We start from the raw sequence: 25,501 nt of genomic DNA on the forward strand, positions 1-25,501 counted from the left end.
AGTAGTCAGAAGGGTGGGAAGAGACACAAGGGAATCTGTGGTCAGTGAAGGACAGACAGGTCTAATACTTACCAGCTGTGTTGCTGAATATATTTTGGCTGCAGTTTCTTCATCATACAAACTGGGACAATAGTAATTCCCAACAGGTTGTCAAGGGGATTAAATGAATTAACACACGGAAAGCAATTAGTTGGTAAGTAAGGGCTTTGTCAGTGTTAACCAAGGGAAGAGAAACCCTCCATTGCCTCATTCTGTTGTACTTCCATCCCAATGTCCCTCACTCCCTGTTTTCTAGCTCTCACTTAGTGCTGAGAGTAATGCTTGGCATGTTGTGTGTTCAGTCAGTGTCTGATGACTAAACGAACGAGGATGAGGAACGAGAAAAGGCCGATGGAGCAGGCAACTGCGGAGCTTTGTTTTCATAGAGTTGGCTTGAGTGGAAATAAGATTGCAGCAAGGTAAGCAGAAAATGGTAGAAATAAATACAGACGACATGTCAGTGACTGTTTGGCAGGAAAAGAAAAATGAGATGTAACCAAAAAAGGAAGTGGTGACAAGGGAGAGTTACACTCAAATAAGGAATGTTTAGCTATTGATGATGATGAGCCATGTCTAACTCTCCTGGTCCAGACACTAAAATTTACCTTGTTTCCTGTATTTTTTCCCCTCAATTATAAAACGCAATAATATTACCCCACAGGAAAGATTGTACTAAAGTAACAATAACCTAGCAAATCGGTTTTGTATGTCTTTCTTAATAGCAGAATAAGACTAATGTTTCCAGGGGTCCTCACACTTTTTAAACAGGGGGCCAGTTCACTGTCCCTCAGACGGTTGGAGGGCCAGACTATAGTTTAAAAAAAACTATGAACAAATTCCTATGCACACTGCACATATCTTATTTTGAAGTAAAAAAACAAAACGGCAAAAACACTCGCATGTGGCCCGCGGGCCGTAGTTTGAGGATGCCTGGTTTAAACTGACATGGAAACAACTGTGTTGAAGTATCTGCATTTGTCTACATATTCTTTATGGTTAATGGTTTACTATACTTTAAACCTTAGCACTTTTAATAATCTATTGTATAGCTACCGTATTTGAATTTAACTATAACCTCCCTATGCCTTTTGGTATTTGCCTACTGCACAGCCTTTCTGTTTAAGTTCACACTTTCACTTTATTGCCCATGGATGTAATACTGGGTTTCTTGTACCTAATTCACTGAGATGGTGGTAAGCTCTCATGCCTGAGCAGAGATAGAGGTGAGCAGAGTATCAAGACAAATACTGAAGCCCGACAGTGACAATCAGGACTATCATCAGGCTCTCACAGGGCAATAGAAATGCTGCTTGAGGCACAGTAAGCTTAGCTCATTATCAAATTACCTTGTGGTTCACATGTTTAAGAGTGATGCTTCTGGCACTAACCAGTGTTGTATAGAAAGCTAGGCATACATGAAAGAAACATATTAAGCCAATATTTTCTCCTCCAAGACTTAGGATAATTCAGATTGGGAAAGGAAAAATTAGTTCAAACTAAGAATGTAAATATCTGCTTGGCTATTCATTGGGTTAGGTTAATGAACAGAAAAGCCAGCTATAAAGTTAATAGGGAATAATATTTCTCCTAAGGATATGCTGTAAAGTATTAACAACACTCCCCTCCTTTTCGTGCCTACTTTCTAACTCACTGACACATTTTGGTTCTCTACAATCATACACTACTAGAGGCCTGGTGCATGAAATTCGTGCATGGTCAGGGGAGAGTGTGGAGGGTCTCTCAGCCCGGCCTGTACCCTCTCGCGAGGCAGGAGAGGCTCCTGGCACCACTGCTGTGCTCTCCAGTGGTGAGCCTGGCTTCTGGCTGAGCTGTGCTCCCCCTCTGGGAGCACACTGACCACCAGGTGGCAGCTCCTGCATTGAGCGTCTGCCCCCCGGTGGTCAGTGCACGTCATAGTGACCGGTCATTCCACCGTTCAGTCGATTTGCATATTAGCCTTTTATTATATAGGATAATGCTGTCTATAAGGACACAGGCACAAGACTTCTGAACAATATGTAATATAAATTGTTTAGGTTAAGTAAGAGGTAACAATGGAAGGGAATGGACGTGCTGGAAGTTACAACGTTGCCGAAAGTAGTTTCTGTTATGAGTTAGGAGAGTTCCTACAAAAGCTTCCCACCGACAAGAATCACAAAGGCTAACCGCAAATCCTTATTTTCGGTCAGCTTGGTGAGGACTACAATTCCCAGAAGGCAACGCTCTACTCCCTTGGCTCCACTCGCTTGGGAGTTGTAGTTTTCAGAAGACTCCTTCCCATGGAGTTTTACGCACTTGTCAGCTAGGACTCGGCCGTGAAGGCCTCTCCTCCACCCGCAGCGTCTCACTGTCGGGAGTAGCACGGATTTCCGCGCCTAATCTTGTCCCTGGAAGGCCGGGAAGCCGGCGGCCGGCCGCAAGGCACTCTAGGCGGAGCGCTTCGTCTCTATGACGACGGGAGGCGGTCCTGGGTGTTCAGCGTGGCGGGCGCGGAGGAGCGCGCGTCAGTTCCGCGCGGGGCTGTCGGGGGAAGATGGCAGCGGCGAGAGGTGAGCCTGGGGCCGCGGGGGTGGGGGAGGACGCGGGGGGCGGCAGAGGAGCGCCCGCGCTCGGCGGCACCCTCGGCGCCGCGGGGCTCCGGGCATCAGCAGCGCGTGTGGAGCTGCCCCCGGGAGCCGCGCCGCCGCTGGTCCGGGCAGCCAGCCTCCCACTGCGGCTGCCTCCGTGCGGGGTCGTTCCTCCGCGTCGGCCCCGACGAGCTGGTGGTGGGTGGGAACCAAAGTCAGGCCGGGGCTGCGCGGCCCCGGGCGGGCCGGGCACAGTCCCTGCGGGTCCCGCGTCTCCCGGCGGGAGCGGACCCGGCCCGGCCCGCACGCCCGCGGTCACAGGTGCGCCTCCTGCCCCGCGGCGCTCGGAGGCGTGCGGGCAGCTCCGGTGCGGAGCCCGAGCGCGGCTGGTCCTGGAGCCGCGGCGAGAAGGTCACGGGGGCTTTAGGGCGCTGACACCGCCGGGCGCTGGAGAGCCGCGTCCCGAGGACCGTGCCGTGTGTGCCTAAAGGGACTCGGATGTTTTGGGTGGGAGGTGAGGCGATCCACCCCCTTCCCCGCAGGAATGGCTGGTCTGGGTACTGTTTAATTAATGACTAATTGCCGTTTCCGGAGGGTGAGGGGGATGAATCCGCGGCTTTTTTGTTTGCTGAGTCGGGAGGGTCAGTTAGGGCCGGAGCTGAATTTCTGGGCGGTCGGGCAGTGGCTAGGGGGGGTTGGGTGACACCGATTCTTCCTTCCCCCTTCCCCACAGAGCACTTGGCTTCATCCCTGAGTAAATAAATGTTGAACAAATATGTAAAGACTGTCTTTTGCATGGGTGCCAAATTAGTTTCCTGGCTGGGGAGTCCGCGTTTATCATTTAAGCCCTGCCCGGGATGACTGCCTGTAGTTGCATATGCTTCTTTCATGCATGTTCCCATTTCAAATAAGTCCAACCTTAAGAGCCTTAAAAACAAACAAAGCACAGGAAATAAAGGGAGAAAGACAGAATTGTTTTGACAATTAACAGGATGGGAACAGCAAGAGTAATGAGTGAAACTTAAAGGAATCCAAGTCATTATCTGAAACAGTTGTAACATTTTATTGGTTTAGGGCGCTATTGCCAGTACCTATTTGTGTGCCTTGGTCATGTTATAGATCTCATATGCAATCTAGGAACATATAATCCTAACAGAAAAGCAGTTGCTATAGCTTCCGGATATTCCCAAAGATTTATCTGGAACTTCCTGAACTTCCAAGTTCTCAGGCATTAAAAATAATCCCCACTAAAATATAGTAAAATATAACAAAACAAAAACAAAAAAATACTTCAAACCGTAAATTTATTTTGGGGAACATTAGTCTACACAGAAACAAATAATGTGAGGGAGCGCATGGGAACTGTGAGAAATGGAAACCAGTGCAGCTGTGCCGATGTGCCAGTGTGCCAACTCAGTGGTTACAGGCCTTGCGCACCGTGTGAGTACTTAGCAGGATTTACAGCGAGTACATGGCATGAACTTTTGATTTTTACCTTGGAAAATTTGAAATTGCTAATAATTGAAATTCCATACTGGAGAATTTGTGAATGGAGTGAAGAACTATTTTGACCCAGTGTTAAACTGAAATGAGAGAAAATAATGCTTAAAAGCATTAAGTAGTTATTTAAAGTTTATGTTTTTAAGTATTCCATACCAAGCCCTATATGTTTTATAAATGCCTGAATTTACTTGTTTGCGCTTCCATTTAGAGCAGTAGTTATTTTCAAGAATATCATATATAGTCCTATATAAATATGCAAATAGGTATACTTTCATAGTTGATGGCAATGACACCTATAGGTCTCATTATACTTGTAGGCTATAAATATTTGGTTTAGTGTTCAAGCATTCACTATGTTGCTTTTGGGATAGTTTTCAGCTTGGCAGTCCCAACCTCTGTTATTTATGAAAGTGTTGATAATCTATTCTAGGACATGGGTTGGCAATTTTTTTTAAGTAAAGGACTGGATGTCATTACTAGTCAACTCTGCCATTCCAGGGCAAAAATGTGGGAAAGCTCTAGCCGGTTTGGCTCAGTGGATAGAGTGTCAGCCTTCGGACTAAAGGGTCCCGGGTTCTACTCTGGTCAAGGGCACATGCCCCGGTTTCAGGCTTGATTCCCAGTAGGAGGTGTGCAGGAGGGAGCCGATCAATGATTCTCTCTCATCATTGATGTCACTATCTCTCCCCCTCTCCCTTTCTGAAAAAAAAAAAAAAAATGTGGGAACAAATGAGCATGGCTGTGTTCCAATAGTGCATCATTTATGGATTCTGAATTTGAATTTTATATAATTTTTGTGTCACAAAAGATTATTTAAAATTTTTTTTCCAACTATTGAAAAATATAAAGCTGTTCGGAACTTGCAGGCTGTATAACAATGAGAGATGAGATGTAGTTTGCTCACCCCTAGTCTAGAAGATGGGAAGTGCTTTCTCCTTTATTGAGTAACTAAAGGTTATTGCTGTTTATTTTTGAAGTTATATACTTTTCCCTTGTATAGGAAAGTTTTAAAACAAAGGAAGTATTGTAGTGATCTTCACTTCCTTTCACATAAACTTTCTTTTTGGCTCAGATCTTTTGGAAAGAAAGTTTAGACAGATATAAGCTCTTTTTCTTTTATTCTACCACATCACTTTTTAGTTAATAACTGATAACATTTTAAAAATTGTCTATAATTTACAAATAATTCTTTAATTACCCCCAGGGCAATATTTATATTGAAGAACCTATAACCTTGAAAGTTTCTGCCTCACATATGTAACTCCTGTTTTATTTCCCTATGAAAGCCATCTTTGAATTGTGGGTAGGCTCCCAAAGCAGTGAACAAAAGCATCCTTATTGCATATTGTGGTTGCAGTAGCAGCCCAGGGTGGCCCCTGTCCACAGGGGTGACTGATTCTTCATCCGGCTGCCAAACTATGGCCCACTGGCCAAATCCAGCCTGTCACTTGGTTTTGTACGGCCCATGGTTTTTACAGATGAACAGTTGCAATTGATTTGATGGAGCAGTAATTCTGAAGACCAGTGAAGCAAAATGTTACCCCTAGAAATAATTCTGTTCTCAATAGCAGACATATATTATAAAGCATTGTACTCAATTGTTATATTTTGAATTTGTCAAAAAATTTGTTTTCTCTTATGTTACATGCTATTCTTGATTTTGCCTTGTAGGCTGAGAAGCCTAAAATATTTACTATTTGCACCTTACAAAAAAATTTTTGCTGACCCTTGTGTAACCTGAGCCTGAAGCTTTGAAAGGTTAAGGATGAGAGGTGGGAGGTTTGTAAAGGAAGTAGAAATGGTTTGAGCCTTGGGTGATGGCAGTATCAGAGCAGGGCTGGGAGTAAGGAAGGAAATATGAGGGAGACCTGGTACCCCAGTGTCTGGGCTTTATTGAGGTGGTTGGACTCACCCTGGTGCCCGAGTGATGGCTGCTGCGCACATACACTTGCAAGCAGTTCTTAAAATTGAGTGTTTATATGTTGTACATACCCGGCATTCCCAGTTTTATAGGGCTTTATTCTTAATACTCTTCTCTTGAGCTATGAAGTATTTTTCTGTGCATAATGCTATGAAATAAGAGGCTACATGATTTTTTTTTTTTATTATATGATAAAGTTTTATATTAAGCTCCACTTTTACCACTCAGTCCTTTTTTTCTCTCTGCTGTCTTTAAATTTGGGATATAAATTGCTATGATTGTTTTCATAAGTTTGAGTTATAAAGATATATAAAACTAGAGGCCTGATGCATGAAATTCATGCAAGGGGCTTGGTCCCCACTGCCGCCGCGGTGGCTGCGTCTGGTCTAATTAGCATATTACGTTTTTATTATTATAGATTATTATAGGTAGGTAATTTATGATATCCCAATGCAATTGAGGCATTCCCAGGAACAAAATCAGTGCGGAACCAGTTGGTATTCAAACTCAGCTGTGTTTTGTGTACGTATGTATGTTTATGTTCATGTAATTGGAAAATATTGCTTTAAAGTAAATTTTTAAATATGGGTTTAAAAAGTTATTTTGTGCTTGAAGTTAGAAGGTATTTTGAGGTACAATGTTAACTTTTATATACGTTAATATTGTTTACTAAATAATATCTTTGTTGCACATATTTTCCAGAAAATGTCAGTTTATTATTCAAGTTATACTGCTTGACAGTGATGACCCTGGTGGCTGCAACGTATACCATAGCTTTAAGATACACAAGGACATCAGACAAAGAACTCTACTTTTCAACCACAGCTGTGTGTATCACAGAAGTTATAAAGTTATTGCTAAGTGTGGGAATTTTAGCTAAGTGAGTATAATTACTTTTTAACGAATTAAGTTATTTTTTCACTTAAGGTATTTTCATTATTAGAAAAAAATCAAGCTACATTTTTATATGTTTGACTAGAGGCCCGGTGCACGAAATTCATGCACTGGGGGGGGGGGGGGTATGTGTCCCTCAGCCCAGCCTGCACCCTCTCCAATCTGGGACCCCTTGAGGGATGTCCAATTGCCCGTTTAGGGGATTGGGCTTAAACGGGCAGTCGGACATCCCTCTCAAAATCCAGGACTACTGGCTCCCAACCGCTTGCCTGCCTACCTGCCTGATTGTCCCTAACTGCTTCTGCCTGCTAGCCTGATCACCCCCTAACCACTCCCCTGCCAGCCTGATTGCCCCCAACTGTCCTCCCCTCCTGGCCTGATCGCCCCCACTGCCCTCCCCTGCAGGCCTTTTCCCTCCCAACTGCTCAACCCTGCAGGCCTGGTTGCCCCTAACTGTCCTCCCCTGCTGGTCTGGTCGTTCCCAACTGCCCTCCCCTGCCGGCCATCTTGTGGTGGCCATCTTGTGTCTACATGGGGGCAGCCATCTTTGACTACATGTGGGCAGCCATCTTGTGTGTTGGAGTGATGGTCAATTTGCATATTACCTCTTTATTAGATAGGATTGCTGTAGAGCAGTATTGCTCAACTTGGGGCGATTTTGCTCCCCAGGAAATATTTTTGGTTGTCCGAACTTGGGCGATGCTAATGGCATGTGGTGGGTACACAAAGGATGCTTCTAAACATCCTGTAATGCACAGGACAGCCATACACACCAACAAAGACTTACCCAGCCTTAAATATGAGTAGTGCCAAGGAGTTGGAGAACCTTGAGCCAAAGCCAGCTTGCTGCTTGTTTTGTTGCAGCAGAGACGGTATGATTCACAAAGCCTAAACTATCTGCTATTTGGCCTTTACCAGAAAAAGTTTGCTGACCTGTTTTAGAGGATTATGATGATTATCGTAGTTAACATCTCTTGAGTGTTTTCTGTGTTAAGTGCTAGGCACTGTTGTTGTGCTTTTCATTATGTCATTTAGCCTTTATATTGTAGATAAATGCTACAATTACCCCCATTTTTCTTGTACAGCGTCTGTATTACACTGTTAATATGTGGCAGCACTGGGCTTTGAATCAAATAACATCATATGAGAATCATTTTAGCTAAGGATGCCTTGTAAAAGAGGGTTAAGAATAGGGGCTTTGGAGTGAGATACCTAATTTTCTTTTTTAAATATATTTTATTGATTTTTTTATAGAGAGGAAGAGAGAGGGATAGAGCGTTAGAAACATCGATGAGAGAGAAACATCGATCAGCTGCCTCTTGCACACCCCCTACTGGGGATGTGCCCGCAACCAAGGTACATGCCCTTGACCGGAATCGAACCTGGGACCCTTGAGTCCGCAGGCTGACGCTCTATCCACTGAGCCAAACCGGTTTCGGCGAGATACCTAATTTTCATCCTAGTCTCGTTGGGATTATGATTTTACATGCATTTCTTACCTCTCTAAGCTTTAGTTTCTTCCTTATTTAATGGGAGAACAAAATACAGGATTGTGAGAATGAAATAACATTTTGTAGGAAATTACTTAGGGAAAGATTTATGATATGTGAGCCCATCTGGGTCATGTGAGCAGGTGAGACTTCCTACAGGTTTCATGATATGAGTGGGGAACCAATGCAGAATAGCATGTGTTAGAGTTTAGGTAGAAAAAATTACACTTAAATTTCATTTAACAAATGATTATTAAGCGATTTCTATGTGATAGTTTTATAACAGGTGCTGAATGTACAGGTGTGAATGAAATAGATATGGTTCCTGCTTGCTTGGAACTTAGGTTTAGTATAAGAGGGAAAATCAGTAAACACATATGATTACAAATAATCATGTGGGGGAAAATACTGTAAACATGGCTTGGGGAGGGAGAAAACAGGAAAATAACTCAGACCAGAAGGTGGAAAGTTTTAATGTATTTGAGTTTAAAATATATCTTACAGGCAGCCTAACTTGTTAGGTTGCAAGTAAGGTAAAATCTCAGACCTTCCATTTTCTTACTTAAAAAGATTTATATTTATTGATATTTGGCTTTCATTAAAAGATTCTTCATTTTGGATAATGTCAGCTAAATGAGAGGCCTCATTGTACCTTTAAAAGTAAGTGTTTCAGCTCTAGCCAGTTTGGCTCAGTGGATAGAATGTTGGCCTGTGGACTGATGAGTCTCGGGTTTGATTCCGGTCAAGGGCACATGCCTGGGTTGCGGGCTCAATCCCCCGTGGGGGTGTGCAGGAGGCAGCTGATCAATGATTCTCTCTCATCATTGATGTTTCTCTCTCTCTCTCTCCCTCCCCCTTCCTCTCTGAAAATCAATAAAATATATAAATATATATATATATATATATATATATTTTAAATATATTTTTTTTTTTTTTTTTAAAAAGTAAGTGTTCCAAAGGCAAAAGTCTCTATGTTTAAAACTTAAGGACATTTTCCATATAACAACCTAAGAATGAATAAATGAATAAAATCTTAAGGTTTAACTTCTTTTAAGACAAATATAGGGTTGTTGGAAGAAGAGGGATAGGGGAACACATTTCTTCTCTTTATTTCCTAATTTCCTTAGGGACTCAAGATTGAAATAGGACTGTTAAGCATGACATGAGCCATTTTATTTATTTTTTTAAAATATATTTTACTATTTTTTACAGAGAGGAAGGGAGAGGGATAGAGAGTTAGAAACATCGATGAGAGAGAAACATCGATCAGCTGCCTCCTGCACACCCCCTACTGGGGATGTGCCTGCAACCAAGGTACATGCCCTTGACTGGAATTGAACCTGGGCCTTTCAGTCCACAGGCCAATGCTCTGTCCACTGAGCCAAATCGGTTAGGGCAAAATGAGCCATTTTTAACTGTAAGATCAAATCGTGGTTCAGTTGTTTTGTGACCCTTCAGACAAAGCAGTGAGGCTTTGGTGTAACTTAGCACTTAGGCTCGTCTTCTGCCAGCCCACCTGCACAGACTGTGTTCTATTTTGAAATGCTATGGTGTGTAGCATTCATTTTTCACCTCCTCAGTGTTATGGGTATGGTCAGTTATAGATTGTTTTGTGGAAACTTTTTTTGAAATTATATAACAACTAGAGGCCCAGTGCACGTATTTGTGCACCAGTGGGGTCCCTTGGCCTGGCCTGCGGGGATTGGGCCGGAACTGGCTCTCTGACATCCCCCAAGAGGTCCCGATTGCGAGAGGGCGGTTCTCGGGTGACGCACCCCAGATTCAGGCTCCCTCCTCTCTGCTTCTGGGAGCGTCACTGGAGAACCACCACCGCCAAGTGACCACAGCTTGGCAGATCCTGTGTTAAGCATCTGCCCCCTGGTGGTCAGTGCGCATCATAGCTACTGGCCAATCAGCCAGTCGCTTCGGCTTCTGTATATATAAACTAGAGGCCTGGTGCATGAAATTCATGCGGGGGGGGGGGCAGTCCCCTCAGCCCAGCCTGCACCCTCTCCAATCCAGGACATCCCTCTCACAATCTGGGATCGCTGGCTCCTAACTGCCTGATCACCCCTAACTGCCCCTCCTGCCAGCCTGATCACTCCTCTGCCTGCCAGCCTGGTCACCCCTCACTGCCTCCCCTGCTGGCCTGGTCACCCCATGCAGCTTGCTGTTCAGTTGTTTGGTCGTCCCTCACTAACCCCCTTGCCGGCCTGGTCGCCTCACGCAGCCTGCTTGTTCAGTCATTTGGTCGTCCCTCACTAACCCCTCTGCTGGCCTGGTCATAGGAAGCCATCTTGTGAGGGTGTGAGGGTTAATTTGCATATTACCTCTTTAAAATGTAGGATGTCATAGACTGGTAGCTTCAAAATGAAATGGAAGAACATTGTGATTGCTTTTTCAGTAATATGTGATGATTGATTTAATGAAACTAAAGCATAGCCACCAGTTTGGGAAAGATACCTAGTAAAAATATTGGAAGTTGATTGTAGATCTTGAAAGGAGAGTTGGCTTATAATAACTCACCTGGAGCAGTTTGAAATAGGGAAAAGATGAATAAAATACATGGCCAGACTATGACTGGGCCACTAAGTGAATTGAACAGGTAAGAGTTGCAACAAACTAAAGAGCTTAGAACTTTATATGTGTCTTTTCTATTTCTTGGTGACATTTGCAACAAAGTAAAAGATTTTCCAGATGTTCTCCATGCTGTCATTTCTTGTTCACACATTAAAATTCGTAATTAAAAAGTAAGTTTCAAAGGCAAGTAGGATATTACGTAGTTTTAAAAAAACACATGTTGGCTATCAGTGCTTTATTTGCTGTGATGGAGAAACTTCTAAATACCAGAAAATATTTGTTACTTGCAAAATTTTTGAGTTGATTTGTTATACATAAAGCTAACCAAAATTGATTTCATATATTTGAATTTATATCTGTTTGAAAATTCTTTACCACAGTGTTAAACTAATTCTTTCTATAAAGCTAATTCTTTCTATGAGACTAGACTTTTTAAAAAAATCTTTGTTTTCATAGTAGGAGCAATACTTTTATCATCTTTGAGAAAGGATAACCATTTCAGGATATTGGAGAATGTGAAAGAATTGTATGAGAAATAACAAAAGGTTTAGAACTTGAAAAATCTCTTCAGAGAAGAAAATACAGAAAAAAAATTTTTTTTGATGATTAAAATAATAAATTTCCCCTATGCTCCAAGAAAAATAAAGTTAATGTAAAAATTAGATAAATTATTACTGAATTTTTATTTCAAATTTTTAGAGAATGAAAGAAAAAGGGAAATAAACTGGAACTACTATTTAAATGGAAAAAACTATTGGAGGAAATAAATTATTTTTCCCTTCTTCCCACTTTAACCTATGGTACGGTATAACTTTATCGAGTTGATTCGCATATCACTGCAGAACTTTATTTGAACTGTGCAAAGCTTAACCTCATTATAGACCAGCCTGTTTGGCTGCTTATTTAGTATGGTCTCTCTAGTAGTGCTCTTTACTCAGTAATATTTCGGTCTTGGCTAATGGTTAAAGGAAGTGCACACCATTTTGTACTGTGTGGAGATGGCAGACTCAATAAATTTCTTGAATTTCATAGTGTCTTGCTTATAATTAAGGTTCATTTACAGAGAAACATATCACTGCCATATCCAAACATTTTAAGCATCTAGTCATGCTATGTCTGTTTCAATATATTATTAAGAAGATGTAATGGGATAATTAGTTTCATTCATTTAGTAAGCCCCAGTTATGTGCTCAGCACTGTTCCAGATGTAAGAAGTATAGTTCTCTCCTCATGGAACTTATAATCTAGTGGAGAATCAGATACTTAAGCAAATAATAAATTGGTATTGTTAAGGAGAAGTAGAAGATGCTGTAACTATAATAGAGGGCTTCCATTTGGATTGGAGGGCTTTCTCTCTGAGGATATTATGTTTAAACTAAGGCCTGAAGATGGAGTAGATTGGAAGATAGACAAGAAAAGAGCAGAGAGAAGTCAAAGAGAACAGTGTTAAGTCCCTCATTTTAAAGAATAACGAATTAGTGTGTCTGGAGAATTGTGAGGGGGAGTAAAGGAGGAGCGATCAGAAGGATATCAAGAGCAACCCTATGGCCCTGTGAAGGAGTGTGTTTCTGTTTAAAGACACCTTATTTAATATATATTATTGATTCATCAGCATTGAACTCACAGCCAGCAACACTAGAACTCATACCTGGGCAAAACTTACCTAATGTGTAATTTCTCTCTACGCCATATAACAGCCTTCTTGCAATAAGGAGCACTACACGTTGTAGCACTACTCTCGGGAGCCATTTTTAAACTGTAAAATCACCAAACAAAAAAAAATTAAAATTAAAAAGCACAAAAATGTAAAAAAAATTTGGCACTAAATAGACTGTGCTTGTTTACAGTATGATCTGAAATAAGAAGTCAGAGTATTGCCTTTATTTTACCTTGGCTGGAAATGTGAACATCAGGCCACTCAACATTTTTGCAGCTCTACATTTCCACCGGTCACTGTGAAAGTGCTGTGAGGATTGATTCTGGGATTACAAATACATTTTAGCAAACTGGCAGATTCACATACACAGAATCCATGACTAATGAGAATCAACTGCAATAGATGAGGGTAAGGCAGGTGTCAAGAATCATATCTTTGTATAGAAGAGTAGGTAAATAGAGATTTTGTGTTTTCTTTTTTGAGACAGGAAGAAAAGCAGCTTTGAGGGAAGGGGATATCGACAATTAATTTGGGGTAGGTATAATGTAAAATTTTAATGCCTCTGAGATATCCTAGTGGGCATGGAAAAAAAGGCACAGAATAGGCACACACAACAGAGGTCTGGGTTGGAAAAATAAATATGGGAGTCCTTACCACATGAAAGTATTTAATCTTAGGATTAGAAGATTGTTAAAAGAGCGATCTCGTAAAAGTATCATTTTCAATGTCCTTTGACCCCATATACGTTAAAAGACTATTGTTTTCTGTACAGTATAACCAGAAACTACAGAACTAATATAAAGAGGACACACAATAATAGTTGCAGTTTAGACAAATGAAAGTCAGCTTAAGTAACAGTCAGATATGAAGCAGTGTCCAGTAATTTTATGAGTTAAATTAAGCAGGCTAGGGTAAGGATAACTTCACTCAAGGGCCCAGATTGGGCAAATTAGAATGTTGAGGTCACATGAATTTATGCAGAGACAGTTGTAGCTCCAGGGATCCTGGTGAGCCTTTGGAGGCCTGAGGTCTGTCTAGTTACTCATCTCTAGTGTGAGGACTTCGAGCCTAGAAAGGGACTAATTAATGTAATCTTTGGCTAATGAATGTTACCTAGCCAAATGTAACATCAAGGTTCCAGACCCCGTGAAAGGTCAGTCTCTGTCAGGCTTGGAGGTGGCCCCGAGTTTCTATACCTACAGAATCCTATTTGGACAGAACTCACAATTGCAATCTAGGTCAAATAGCTGAGACCTATTCTCTTTGGTTCTTTCTCTTTCCCCTTACCTGGGGTAGGAGTAGCAGAACTGCATCCCTGAGGCATGAGTACCCTAACATTCACATTATCAGACTGTAAGGCCTTTGTAAGCTGCATGTTATCGCTGGCTTGCCAAAACACTGCATGATGATAGCTTAATTTTAATTGCAAATCTTTCCTCTGCCCTACTCATTTATAATATTTTAAAAAGAACTAGCTAAAAAATTATAAACAAAATTGACTTGAAAATATTTTCCCTGATGTGTTTAGGATTTTTAGCTTCTTAGAAAGAGATATAGACTTGCTTCAGTGAGGAGTGCCTGCTATATATTGGGGAACAGAGCTCACGGACTTCATTTATATTTCTTCAGAAAAAAGTAAAAACACCTTTTTCAGGCAGAGAAATGCATACCTTGGTGAGATCTCCAAGAAAACTGGGCAATAAATTATGAGGAAAATTCTTAAAATGTATCATTGCTATAATATATAACATAAGTTAAAATTGCCTTAGAAAAACCAGAGAATAATATTCTTTTGGGGGGGAGGGCTATTGTGAAAAAGGAGGTTTTGAAAACCTAATGAGCAGATATCTAACTTCTTTTTTTTTTAGAAAGCAAGTAACTACTCTCTAGGATACCAACTGTTAATCACTGTCAAAACGTATTATATAAAGTGCCAAACATCCTCTTTTAAGATTGTAGCAACTAAGTTTGCTGCCTTCAGATGTTCAGGACTGTTGCTATTGAGAATGGCAGGCTGCCAGAGTGATGGTGTTAAGAAAATGTTCTTTCCTGTCTCCCCTTAAAAACAGGTGAGGGAAACATCCATGTAAATACAGCTAATTTTCATTTCATTCTCGTATCTCTATTTTAGCTGTATCTATTATTTCATCTTCTGTGATGAGAAACTTTAGGCTAAGGGAAGTTATAATTTGCCAAAAATACCTAGAAAGTGACTGCAGTGATAGGAATAGAAGACAAGTTCCCTGATCGCTAATGAAATGACTAAGCAGGTTTTTTTATTAACTAAGACAAAGATAAACACTTAGCACTGTAAATATCTCAATGATTTTCAGTAATTTTATTTTTTCTCTTACTTTAAGTTTTTATTCCCAGATATTAACATGCATATTTTATATTCTTTCAATGTATGTATTTGTATGTGTGTGTATAATTTTTTCTGAACTGTTTTACACAAGTTGCCATTTGTCCCTAAATTCTTTAGGGCATAGTTCCTAAAAACAGGTAATCTCTCTCCTCTCCCTCTCTCTCTCTCTCTCTCTCTCTCTCTCTCTCTCTCTCTCTCTCTATATATATATATATATATATATGTATGTATGTGTGTGTATATATATATATATATATATATATATATATATATCTCCTCTGCCTCGCTCCCACCCGTCTCCGCTGCCTCGCTCCCTCCCTTCTCTGCTGCTTCACTCACTCCCTTCTCCCCCGCCCCGCCTGCTTCCCTCTTTTCTCGGCTGCCCCGCTTGCTTACTTTTCTGCAGCTTTGCTCTCTTCTGCAGTGCTTGGCTTCCTTCTCCACTGTCTTCAGTCTTCGCTCTGTGCCTGGATATGCAAGTTAACTGCCATCTTGGTTGCGTTAATTTGCATATTGCTCTTGATTGGCTGGTGGGTGTAGCAGAGTGATGGTTAATTTGCATATTACTGCCTTATTAGATAGGAGACATATATCCTACCTAATAGACAAAATATGCAAATTGACCATACCTCCAACACACCCACAAGCCACGCCCACCATCCAATCAGAGCGAGTATGCAAATTAACCCAACCAAGATGGCTACAGCCACAGAGAGCAAGGTTTCCTAGGTAACAGAGGAAGCCAAGCTTTCTGCCTGCCCTTGCCAGGCCTAAGCCTCCACTCAAGCTACAAAGTTTCAATTATAGAAGGTAAGCAAATTCAAACAGAAATGGCGGCAGAATGGAGCTTGGGAGAGCAGGCCCGGGTTGTCGCCGGCAACAGGGGAAGCAAAGCTTTCCACACACCCTGGCCGGGCCCAGGCCTCCGCTTAAGGCTACAAAGTTTCAATTATAACCCCAACAGAAATGGCTGCTGGCCTCAGAGGGAGCCCCAGGTTTGGCTCTGCTCCAGGCTACAAAGTTTCAATTGTAAAAGGGAAATAAATTCCAGATACCAGGGCCTCCGCTTGGGTTGTCAGGGGCCGTGGCTGGCCTGCAAACCACCACAGGCCCCTCGCTCAGGCCACCCCACGGCCCAAGGGAACCCCACCCTGATCAGGGATACCCTTCAGGGCCAAACCAGCTGTCTCCCACCCCTGTACCAGGCCTCTATCCTATCTAATAAAAGAGTACTATGCAGATTGATCATCACTGCAACACACAATATAGCTGCCCCCATGTGGTCAAAGATCCTGCCCCCATGTGGACACAAGATGGCCATCACAAGATGGCCAGCAGGAGAGGGCAGTTGGGAGGCACCCTGCCTGCAAGGGAGGGCAGTTGAGAGGGACCAGGCTTGCAAGGGAGGGCAGTTGGGGGTGATCAACCCTGCAGGAGAGGGCAGTTAGGGGTGACCAGGCTGGCAGAGGAGGGAAGTTGGGGGCAAACAGGCTGGCAGGGGAGTGGTTAGGGGGTGATCAGGCTGGCAGGCAGAAGCGGTTAGGGGCAATCAGGAAGGCAGGCAGGCAAGCAGTTGGGAGCCAGCAGTCCTGGATTGTGAGAGGGATGTCCGACTGCCCGTTTAGGTGGGATTGGGCCTAAACGGGCAGTCGGACATCCCTCGAGGGGTCCCAGATTGGATAGGGTACAGGCTGGGCTGAGGGACAACCCCCTCCGTGCACGAATTTCATGCACCGGGCCTCTAGTATCTATATAAAAGGCTAATATGCTAAGTGTCCATCCAGGTAATGATGTCACATAGCAACGCCTGGCTTCCTCTCCCTAGCGACGACTAGCCTCCTTACAGTTTCTTCAGCCCAGGAACATGACTTGCTTTATAGCCGGGTGCAAAGATTTCACACTTTAACCAAATGTCTGTGAAGCATTTTCCCGTGCCTCATCTCATTTGATCCTCACAGAAGTCCTGGAGTAGGTAGGTAGGAGACTCAGTGGAATCCTATTTTCTTTACATTAGCCGGAAAATGAAGATTTAGAAAGTTTAGAAATTTGACTGACTGAAAAGAAGTAAGAAATGGTGGACCTTGAAAATGACTTCAGGTTTTCTCACTGCGCAGAATATAGTCAAACACTGTTGCAATTAAATATTTTACCCTTTGTTCTCCCTGCATGATCTACAATAATAATCTGCTTTGTGTTGATATTTACTGCTGTGTTGCTGCTAACAATTACCTGAAAGAGAAGTTGGGTGCTTCACTGGGCTGGGAAAAAGTTTAGCTACCTCAGAAAGCAGGTCTAATTAAGCAAGTTTATTCTATGTATATAAAAGGCCAAGTTGACTCACATGTGTATGATACATATAAAGCTCTCACTGGCTCCAATTGCACGTGTGTTTTGATCTGTCATTGTGGATTGTGAACTTGGTTGACACTTCTATTATAGAGAACGGGCTAATAGTGATATTAAAATATTTCTTCTGCCCTAACCGGTTTGGCTCAGTGGGTAGAGCATCAGCCTGTGGAATGAAAGGTCCCAGGTTCGATTCCAGTCAAGGGCATGTACCATGGTTGCAGGCACATCCCCAGTAAGAGGTGTGCAGGAGGCGGCTGATCAATGTTTCTCTCTCATCAATGTTTCTACCTCTCTATCCCTCTCCCTTCCTCTCTGTAAAAAATCAATAAATTAAAAAATATTTATTTTAATTAATTTCCTTTCAATGTACATGAATCCATGCACCAGGCCACTAGTTCTTACCTAATCACACAATATCAACTTCAATACAATACTATTTAATTCACAGACCTTAGATAACTTTACCAATTGCCCACTAATGTCCTTTAATAGTAAATTGGTCAGTTTACATCTAGTTGCCATATCTGTAGCTTCCTTTAATCTAGAACAGTTTCTCCATCTTTTTTTTTCATGCCAAGATGGTCAAGACTTACCTTGGATTTTCCCTGCCCCAACTCTGAAATCATACATTTCTCCAAGAAGCCTTGAATCTTTGTTCTTTTTTTTTTTTTCCAGAATGGCATTTAAAAACAAGAATCTAGATACTAGGTGTGCTTATTGCTACTGGGGTATCATTGCTTCTAGGCCCTTTCAGCAGACAGAGCTAGGAAATATATGTATGTGCACGTATACACATCTATCTGTGTATAAATATATATATGTCTGTGTAACGGTGTGAGATACATATTGTTTGATACCTATAATTCTGATCCAACACTGCAGAGTTGATTTTAACCTTCCCCTTTTTCATATTTGTTCCCTTCAGTGGTTATGAGTCTAGCTCCCATTATTCTCAAGGTATTTATTTGCTCAATTCTAGAATACGGTAGATTTAGAATTTCTAACATACAATGTGAAAAACCTACTAACTTAAGTTCAGTTTTTGTATATAGTTCTTTTTGCCTTTAGTTTTAGAGTACATAGTAAAAAGACTGTTTGGAATACTTAGGTTATTATTCTTTTTCTGCTTCAGTGTAATTTTGTAATTTAAAAAACTGAACAGTTTTTTTAGTTTCTGTTAGTAATTAATTTTGGGTTTTCCCATGCTTGTTGATTTTACTTATAATTTGCAGTAAATTTTGGAATGGAAAATATGCTTATTTCAATGAGAAGTTAAGTTAGAACTGCAAGAAAATAAGGGAGTATGGGGAAGAATGAGTGGACAGTCACTTTGATAAATAAGATTTAAGGTATATGTGGTCTAATTGGTGAGTTTTAGTTATATGTGTGTGTGTCTATAGATACACAATATACACTGTGCTCCATTTTATTTACCTTAGAGATTATTGTTTCATGTCAGTACATAGAAATCTGTCTCATTCTTTTTGAGAGCTGCATGGTTTTCCATTATATGGATGTATCAGATATAGGAGTCTCTTATTAATGGTCATTTCCAGTCTTCTGCTACTACAAAAATGAAATAATTATCTTTTTACATACACTGTAGTGCACATGTATGATTACCTCAAATCACTTTTAAATTGAGAAGGGAACTATTAAATCCAGTTTTGGTGAGGGGTCAAATTAATAGTTTGGTGTTGTGAAAGCTCTTATGTGAATAGTTAATTTTTAAAATCTTTGAATTAAAAGTTACCAATTTCTAAAAGTTATAATCTCATTCAAACATAAAACAGTATAACATTTAAAATATTTTGGTTCTTCATAAAACTAATTACTATTACAATTCACAGGAAAATTACTGGTTACTTGTATGCTTTATTAAACCCTGTCATAACTATTAAAACTGACAGTTTTGATTTAGTCTTTTGTGCTATGAAAAGAAGGAAATGAAAACACTTTGACATTGCCATAACAAAGTCAACTTTTATTGTTTGCTATTCACCAGTTTATAAAGACTAAATAAATCTAGTAGGATTAATAAAAGTACATATACTTTGGGTGTGTTTAGTAATAAAGCACATGTATCTTAAAACTTTGAGCTACTATCCATATAAGGCTGTAGAAAATTCTTCTATTATTTCAAGTATTACCTAGAATAATTACTGTAGCTATCAAATACTTATGTTGTAGATTATCCAGCCCTATTCTATTTCTCCTGCTGAGTTTACATTTTGACTGCCTCTTTGTACCCAGGCTATAAGGGGTGTAGGGACATGAGATAGTAAAAGTCTTGTACCTCATATGAGTATTTTTGTCCTCAGATGACCTCATTATTGGTTTTTATACCTGGCCCCCTGTCTTTTATGTGAGTTAGTTATACTTAACCTTGAAGATGATAGGAAATTTGTAAGCAAGATTTAAATTTCTTAAGCTCATGAGTAACTTCTGCTGTGTTCCATTTTGCACAGTGGCTTGGTAACCTAGCCAAGGATTTTATGCCTCCTAGTAGTTCTCATCAGATCAGGAGCTGGAAGAATGAGGCCTACTTTTGACCAAACATAGGTCAGAAAGAATTGATTTCAGCGTTTGATAGGAAATTTAGGGGGGGAAGGAGGCCTTGGAATCTCTCTGCAATCAACATGGAGCTTCAAAATTTCTTCAGGTAACAAAAGGCAGCACATAGATTTTGTTTTAGTGATAAAAAATAACTGTTCAAATTGGAAATACATTTATGAAAACTAGTATATGCTTTTTGACTCTACATGCTCTTTCTCTTATCTAGCATTGTCATTTATATAATTAAATTTAATAAATTTGTTTTTAACAAAAGGTACTCATTAAGTTACTTGGGAAAATATCAGGACATGAAAATGGAAGGAAAAAATGGCCATTGGTTTTTATTTATTACTTTTTATAGTATATTCAAGGCTGTAGTATATTTAGAATTGATCATTTATGTTTGTCTACTTAATAGTAAAAGGATTGATGATTACTAGTGTTTTCTGGAAGATATATTGCTGTTACTTTTTTAAAACTGTAGTGAGTAAATCTAAATATAAGCTTTCAGAACTGTATTATTAATACATATGTTAAATTAAGCAGGATTTAATCAAATTAATACTGAAATCATTATCATCTTCTTTAAAACTTTCTGTGTACTGATTCCCACATATTCTTCTTTTTTATACCTCCTATTTTTCTATTATTCCCGAGCTTGTGTTTTCTTTTTACAAGTTCTTTTAGCATCCTGACTCTTTTTGTAACTTTTTTTCAAAATACCTTATTTATAATTATATAATATTGCTGAAATTCTGAGGTACTACAGTGAAACTTGAGCATTCCAGTAGTTAGCATTTTGGTATAGCTTGGCTTCTCAAACATCCACATTAGCAAAGGAACCAGAAAAAGATGCTAAGACCTTACTGTCAGTGAATAAGTAGTAGCTCCTAAGCACTGAACAAAAGAGGGTGTAGTCAGCCAAAACCGGTTTGGCTCAGTAGATAGAGTGTCGGCCGGACTGAAAGGTCCCAGGTTCTATTCAGGTCAAGGTCATGTACCTTGGTTGTGGGCACATCCCCAGTAGGGGGTGTGCAGGAAGCAGCTGATCGATGTTTCTAACTCTCTATCCCTCTCCCTCTCTGTAAAAAATGAATAAAATATATTAAAAAAAAAAAGAGGGTATAGTCAGAAGAGCAAAAGATCTGAAGGTTAATCCAACACACTGTTCTCTATTGGTTTGTCACATGTTAGGAAAGGAGTACTCAGACTGGCTGGTGGTCTCATAGGGCCATGTTTTTGTGAAAACTGGGAAGTGTGGAAGAAGAGATGAGAAAAGTGACAGGGAGAAAAGGGGCTACAACAGCCTTGATTATTGGTGCAGGATGGTTATTAGAAATAGCAATAAGATCCTTAAGTAGCCCATATTCTGACAGGCAAAAGGGTACCAGTGATAAAAAGATCAACTGTATTCTCTCATTAGCCAAAAATTAACTTGATGCTGTTGAAGGCTTAGAGCAGTGGTCGGCAAACCCATTAGTCAACAGAGCCAAATATCAACAGTACAACGATTGAAATTTCTTTTGAGAGCCAAATTTTTAAAACTTAAACTTCTTCTAATGCCACTTCTTCAAAATAGACTCGCCCAGGCCGTGGTATTTTGTGGAAGAGCCACATTCAAGGGGCCAGAGAGCCGCATGTGGCTCGCGAGCCGCAGTTTGCCAACCATGGGCTTAGAGTATCTCTAATGGGTGAAGGTAATGATAATGCCCATAGCAGGAGATTAGGGAAAGGAAAAATAGTGACTATACTAAAGTTTGGGGAATCTTGGGTGGGAGATCAATGGACATGGAAGGAGGTAGAATGTGGGAAATGGGTTCAGATGGGGACCTCTCAGTAGCTCCTTGGGGAAGCACTCTGAACATATATCAACATATGTCAGTATTTTAGAAAGTCACTGAAAGTACAGTGAAAGCAGTATCCTATACTTCACAAAATCTGTAAGATTTATATCTCTACTATTATATAATTGCTTACTAGTGAGAATTACAACATTAAGGAAAATGTTCAATTACATTTTCTAATACATCACCTTGTTAATACATTGCAGACCAGTAGTTTTATTGCTAGCTTTACCCAGTGGCCAGATAAGTATCTATTGAATGAGTACAAAAAACGTTTTACTTAAATGTTAAAGGCACACTTTAAAATTAAATAACCATTGCATTTTGAAGTTATTTATTACATGTTCTTACAAGCTATCTTTTTAAAGTATACTTTGTAAAACACTGTGTAATATGAAGCAAGAATTCTCATCCACGGTGTGTTAAGATGGTTGGACCTCTGATTATTTTATCTTTTTTCTCTTTAACTTTTTTCTTCAATTTTATAATTGAGGGAACACATTCTTTGGAAAATTCTTTATATTCTGTTTTAAGATGTTGTGATAGTATATAGGACACCTTAGATTTGCACTAAAAGTAGTTTAAAAAAAGAATGTGAAATGTTTAAAGGTCCCATCTTCAGATCCTTGGAAACTCCTACTATGTAAAATTTCTGAGTGATCTTTCTGGTATTTTCTGCCTCCTCTGGATAGTTTGCAATCTCCCACCAAGCTATGTGTGTTACTTCTCAGCATATAGATTTACCATTGGAGCAGGGCGAATTTGGCAACAGAGGAAGATCTGTAACTCAGCATATCTTTTGTTTCCGTGGCCTAGGCCAAATTTCCTGTCTTAAGCATTGTCTTGGGGGCCGGAGTGTTGTTGACTACCTATACCTATACACTGGATAGGTATAGGTAGTCAATTTAACATTATGGACTTTTTTGGTCCCCCTTAGAACATTGTGATTATTTTTGTAGGAGAAAAATCAATTAATGATTGTCGATACTAATATGATAACTGTATCAAACTTTGAGTTGAAACAGGACAACAAAGTATTATGGTCCTCCTAAGCATATTGTGAATTGCAGTTAGGCCCTTTTGATAAAGTATTTTTTCTGGTGTAATGCTTATTATGATTTACAATGGGAGAAATAAACCAGATTATCTTGTTCCTCCTGAGGAAAAATAAGAATAGTTAAGAGCATGGATAATCAATACGCAGTCAAGTAGTAAACTTTATATTCATTATAGTTTTTGTTGGTATTAGTAAGTTACAGATTTCCTGCAAAATTATAGACAGGAACTTGAGTTTTGTGAGAATATGCTTAAAGATTTATTGTCCACTATACTTCATAAGCACTGAGCTAAGTTGCAAATGATATTGACCTGAATCCATCAATTCTTATCCCAAATAACTTCCATAGCTACCAAAGCCTTTTTCTTTTAAAATTTAAATTTATTGTAATTAAAAAAACTTTAAAAATGGATATGCAACCTGATTAATTAAGAAATAATCAGGGTGAACTTGATGTAATGGCAGTTAAAGTGTCAGGGATTAAATTAAATTCTGGTTTCCTGCCGTCTTATTTATTTAATATACTCAAAAACTGGAACTTTCATCAGAGGCCAACAATGGTAAACCTGAGTGTTTTCATAATTTCCCAAAGAGAACTTATAATTGCTTTACTTTTATGCAATTGTTGGCAGTTTTAAAAATCTAAAATTAGTTGAAAATTATAAAAACAATAAATTTGCTAAATTACATCAATGGACTTAATATAGCTATTCTGTGTTTGAAGAATTCTTATCAAAAGGATGCTCTTTAATCATCCTCAACTTCTTCTCCTTTCCTCTTTTGTTTTAAAAGAGAAACTGGTAGTCTGGGTAGATTCAAGACTTCGTTAAGAGAAAATGTCTTGGGGAGCCCCAAGGAACTGATGAAGTTAAGTGTGCCATCATTAGTGTATGCTGTTCAGAACAACATGGCTTTCCTAGCTCTTAGCAACCTGGATGCAGCAGTGTACCAGGTAAGTGGAATAAATGATAATGGAGAGCAGAATCTTAAAAAATGTTTTTATGGTGAAATTATTTTTATTAACCCTTTATCACATTGTCAAATGTTTTTCTCAATAATTCTATTAATGATATCAGAAATAGTGGTGTCAGAGATTAATGTTAAGTTCATTAATTCATTATTTTGTTTCTAGGTGACCTACCAATTGAAGATTCCTTGTACTGCTTTATGTACTGTTTTAATGTTAAACCGGGCACTCAGCAAAGTACAGTGGATTTCAGTTTTTATGCTATGTGGTGGAGTTATACTTGTACAGTGGAAACCAGCCCAAGCTACAAAAGTCACGGTAAGAAACAAAATGCTTACCATAACTAAAATAGGAAACTTCCTTTGTCTTGTCTACTTCAGTCACATTGATGAATGCAGCACAATTATATTTCTTTGATTGAAAATATTTGTTCTATAGATAGGCTTTTAAAATCCCGTTAGTATATGACTAAGGATAATGTAATTTAGGGGAATATGCATAAATGTTTGAGATGGAAGGGTCTTTAAACTTAATGTTATGGATGACAAAATTGAAGTCCAAAGAGGTGAAGTAACCTGTGATTAAAATTGTGACTTCTACAAAAGTATGTATGTTCAGAACTTTTAAACTTCGTTCAGACATTTTCTCAGAAACACTGGGCAAAGATTTTGTCCATCTAGTTTTCATCTCTCCATACCCCCAACTTCACAGTATTTTATCCCTTTTTTAATCCTTACCTGAGGATATGTATATTGATTTTAGAGAGAGAGGTAGGGCTGGGGGGAGAGAAACATTAATCGATTGCCTCTCATGTGCGCTGGACTGGGGATCAAACCCCCAACCTAGGTATGTGCCCTGACCGGGAATAGAACCCGAAACCTTTTTGGTGTATGAGACCACACTTCAACCAATTAAGCCACCCAGCTGGAACAGTTTTTTATCCTCTGTACATACTCCCACTGTCAGTCATAGAGATTAAAGAGTAGTATTTTTACTGATAATTGATTTGATAACTAAAATAGGGCAAAACATGTACTTTACTTACAACTTTTAGTTTGCTAAGAGTTAAATGTTAATGTACATACCTGACTTTTTAAAAATGCTATATGCTTTAATCAGTTTTTTTAAAAAATATATATTTTATTGATTTTTTACAGAGAGGAAGGGAGAGGGATAGAGAGTTGGAAACATTGATGAGAGAGAAACATCGATCAGCTGCCTCCTGCACACCTCCCACTGGGGATGTGCCCGCAACCAAGGTACATGCCCTTGACCGGAATCGAACCTGGGACCCTTGAGTCCGCAGGCTGACACTCTATCCACTGAGCCAAACCGGTCAGGGCCAGACTCTTCAATTTTTAGTAAATGAAAGTTCTTTTAGGAATATAGGGCAGCTGGGGATGTAAGGAGAGCTTGTGAAAACAGGAAGTCAGTTCCCTATTTGGTAGTTACTTTCTAGTCTGGTGGAGATCCACCCCACCCCCCTCCGAAAATGAGTTTTAGATTAATATTTATTGTCTTCACAAGTTTAAACATGCTCATATTCTTGGTGACATTCCAAAACACTGATCAACCATGCACTGCATATTTAACTCAGTTGTAGACTTTCAGAGAAATAATTTGTTGGGAAGTAAGGCCAATATGTAATTAAAAGTTAAATGTGAACTTTAACACCTCATACCATTAGAAAAGATGTTAGGTCCACCTTACAT

General features: G+C 39.8%; 1 protein-coding gene across 3 annotated transcripts in view; it reads left to right on the top strand.

The window, feature by feature from the left end:
* The first annotated feature begins 2,511 nt into the window (after positions 1 to 2,511).
* Positions 2,512 to 25,501, top strand: part of SLC35A1 (solute carrier family 35 member A1) — a 40,918-nt gene continuing 17,928 nt past the window's right edge. For all 3 annotated transcript variants that reach the window (XM_054721989.1, XM_008146993.3, XM_028131975.2), the window contains exons 1-4: positions 2,512 to 2,588; positions 6,733 to 6,910; positions 23,615 to 23,774; positions 23,955 to 24,107. In XM_054721989.1, coding sequence (XP_054577964.1) covers positions 2,573 to 2,588; positions 6,733 to 6,910; positions 23,615 to 23,774; positions 23,955 to 24,107 — 507 coding nt within the window. In that variant the 5' untranslated portion in view covers positions 2,512 to 2,572. The remainder of the gene's footprint in view (positions 2,589 to 6,732; positions 6,911 to 23,614; positions 23,775 to 23,954; positions 24,108 to 25,501) is intronic.

This window comes from Eptesicus fuscus, chromosome 10, assembly GCF_027574615.1.
Source record: "Eptesicus fuscus isolate TK198812 chromosome 10, DD_ASM_mEF_20220401, whole genome shotgun sequence".
NCBI classification, from domain to species: domain Eukaryota; kingdom Metazoa; phylum Chordata; class Mammalia; order Chiroptera; family Vespertilionidae; genus Eptesicus; species Eptesicus fuscus.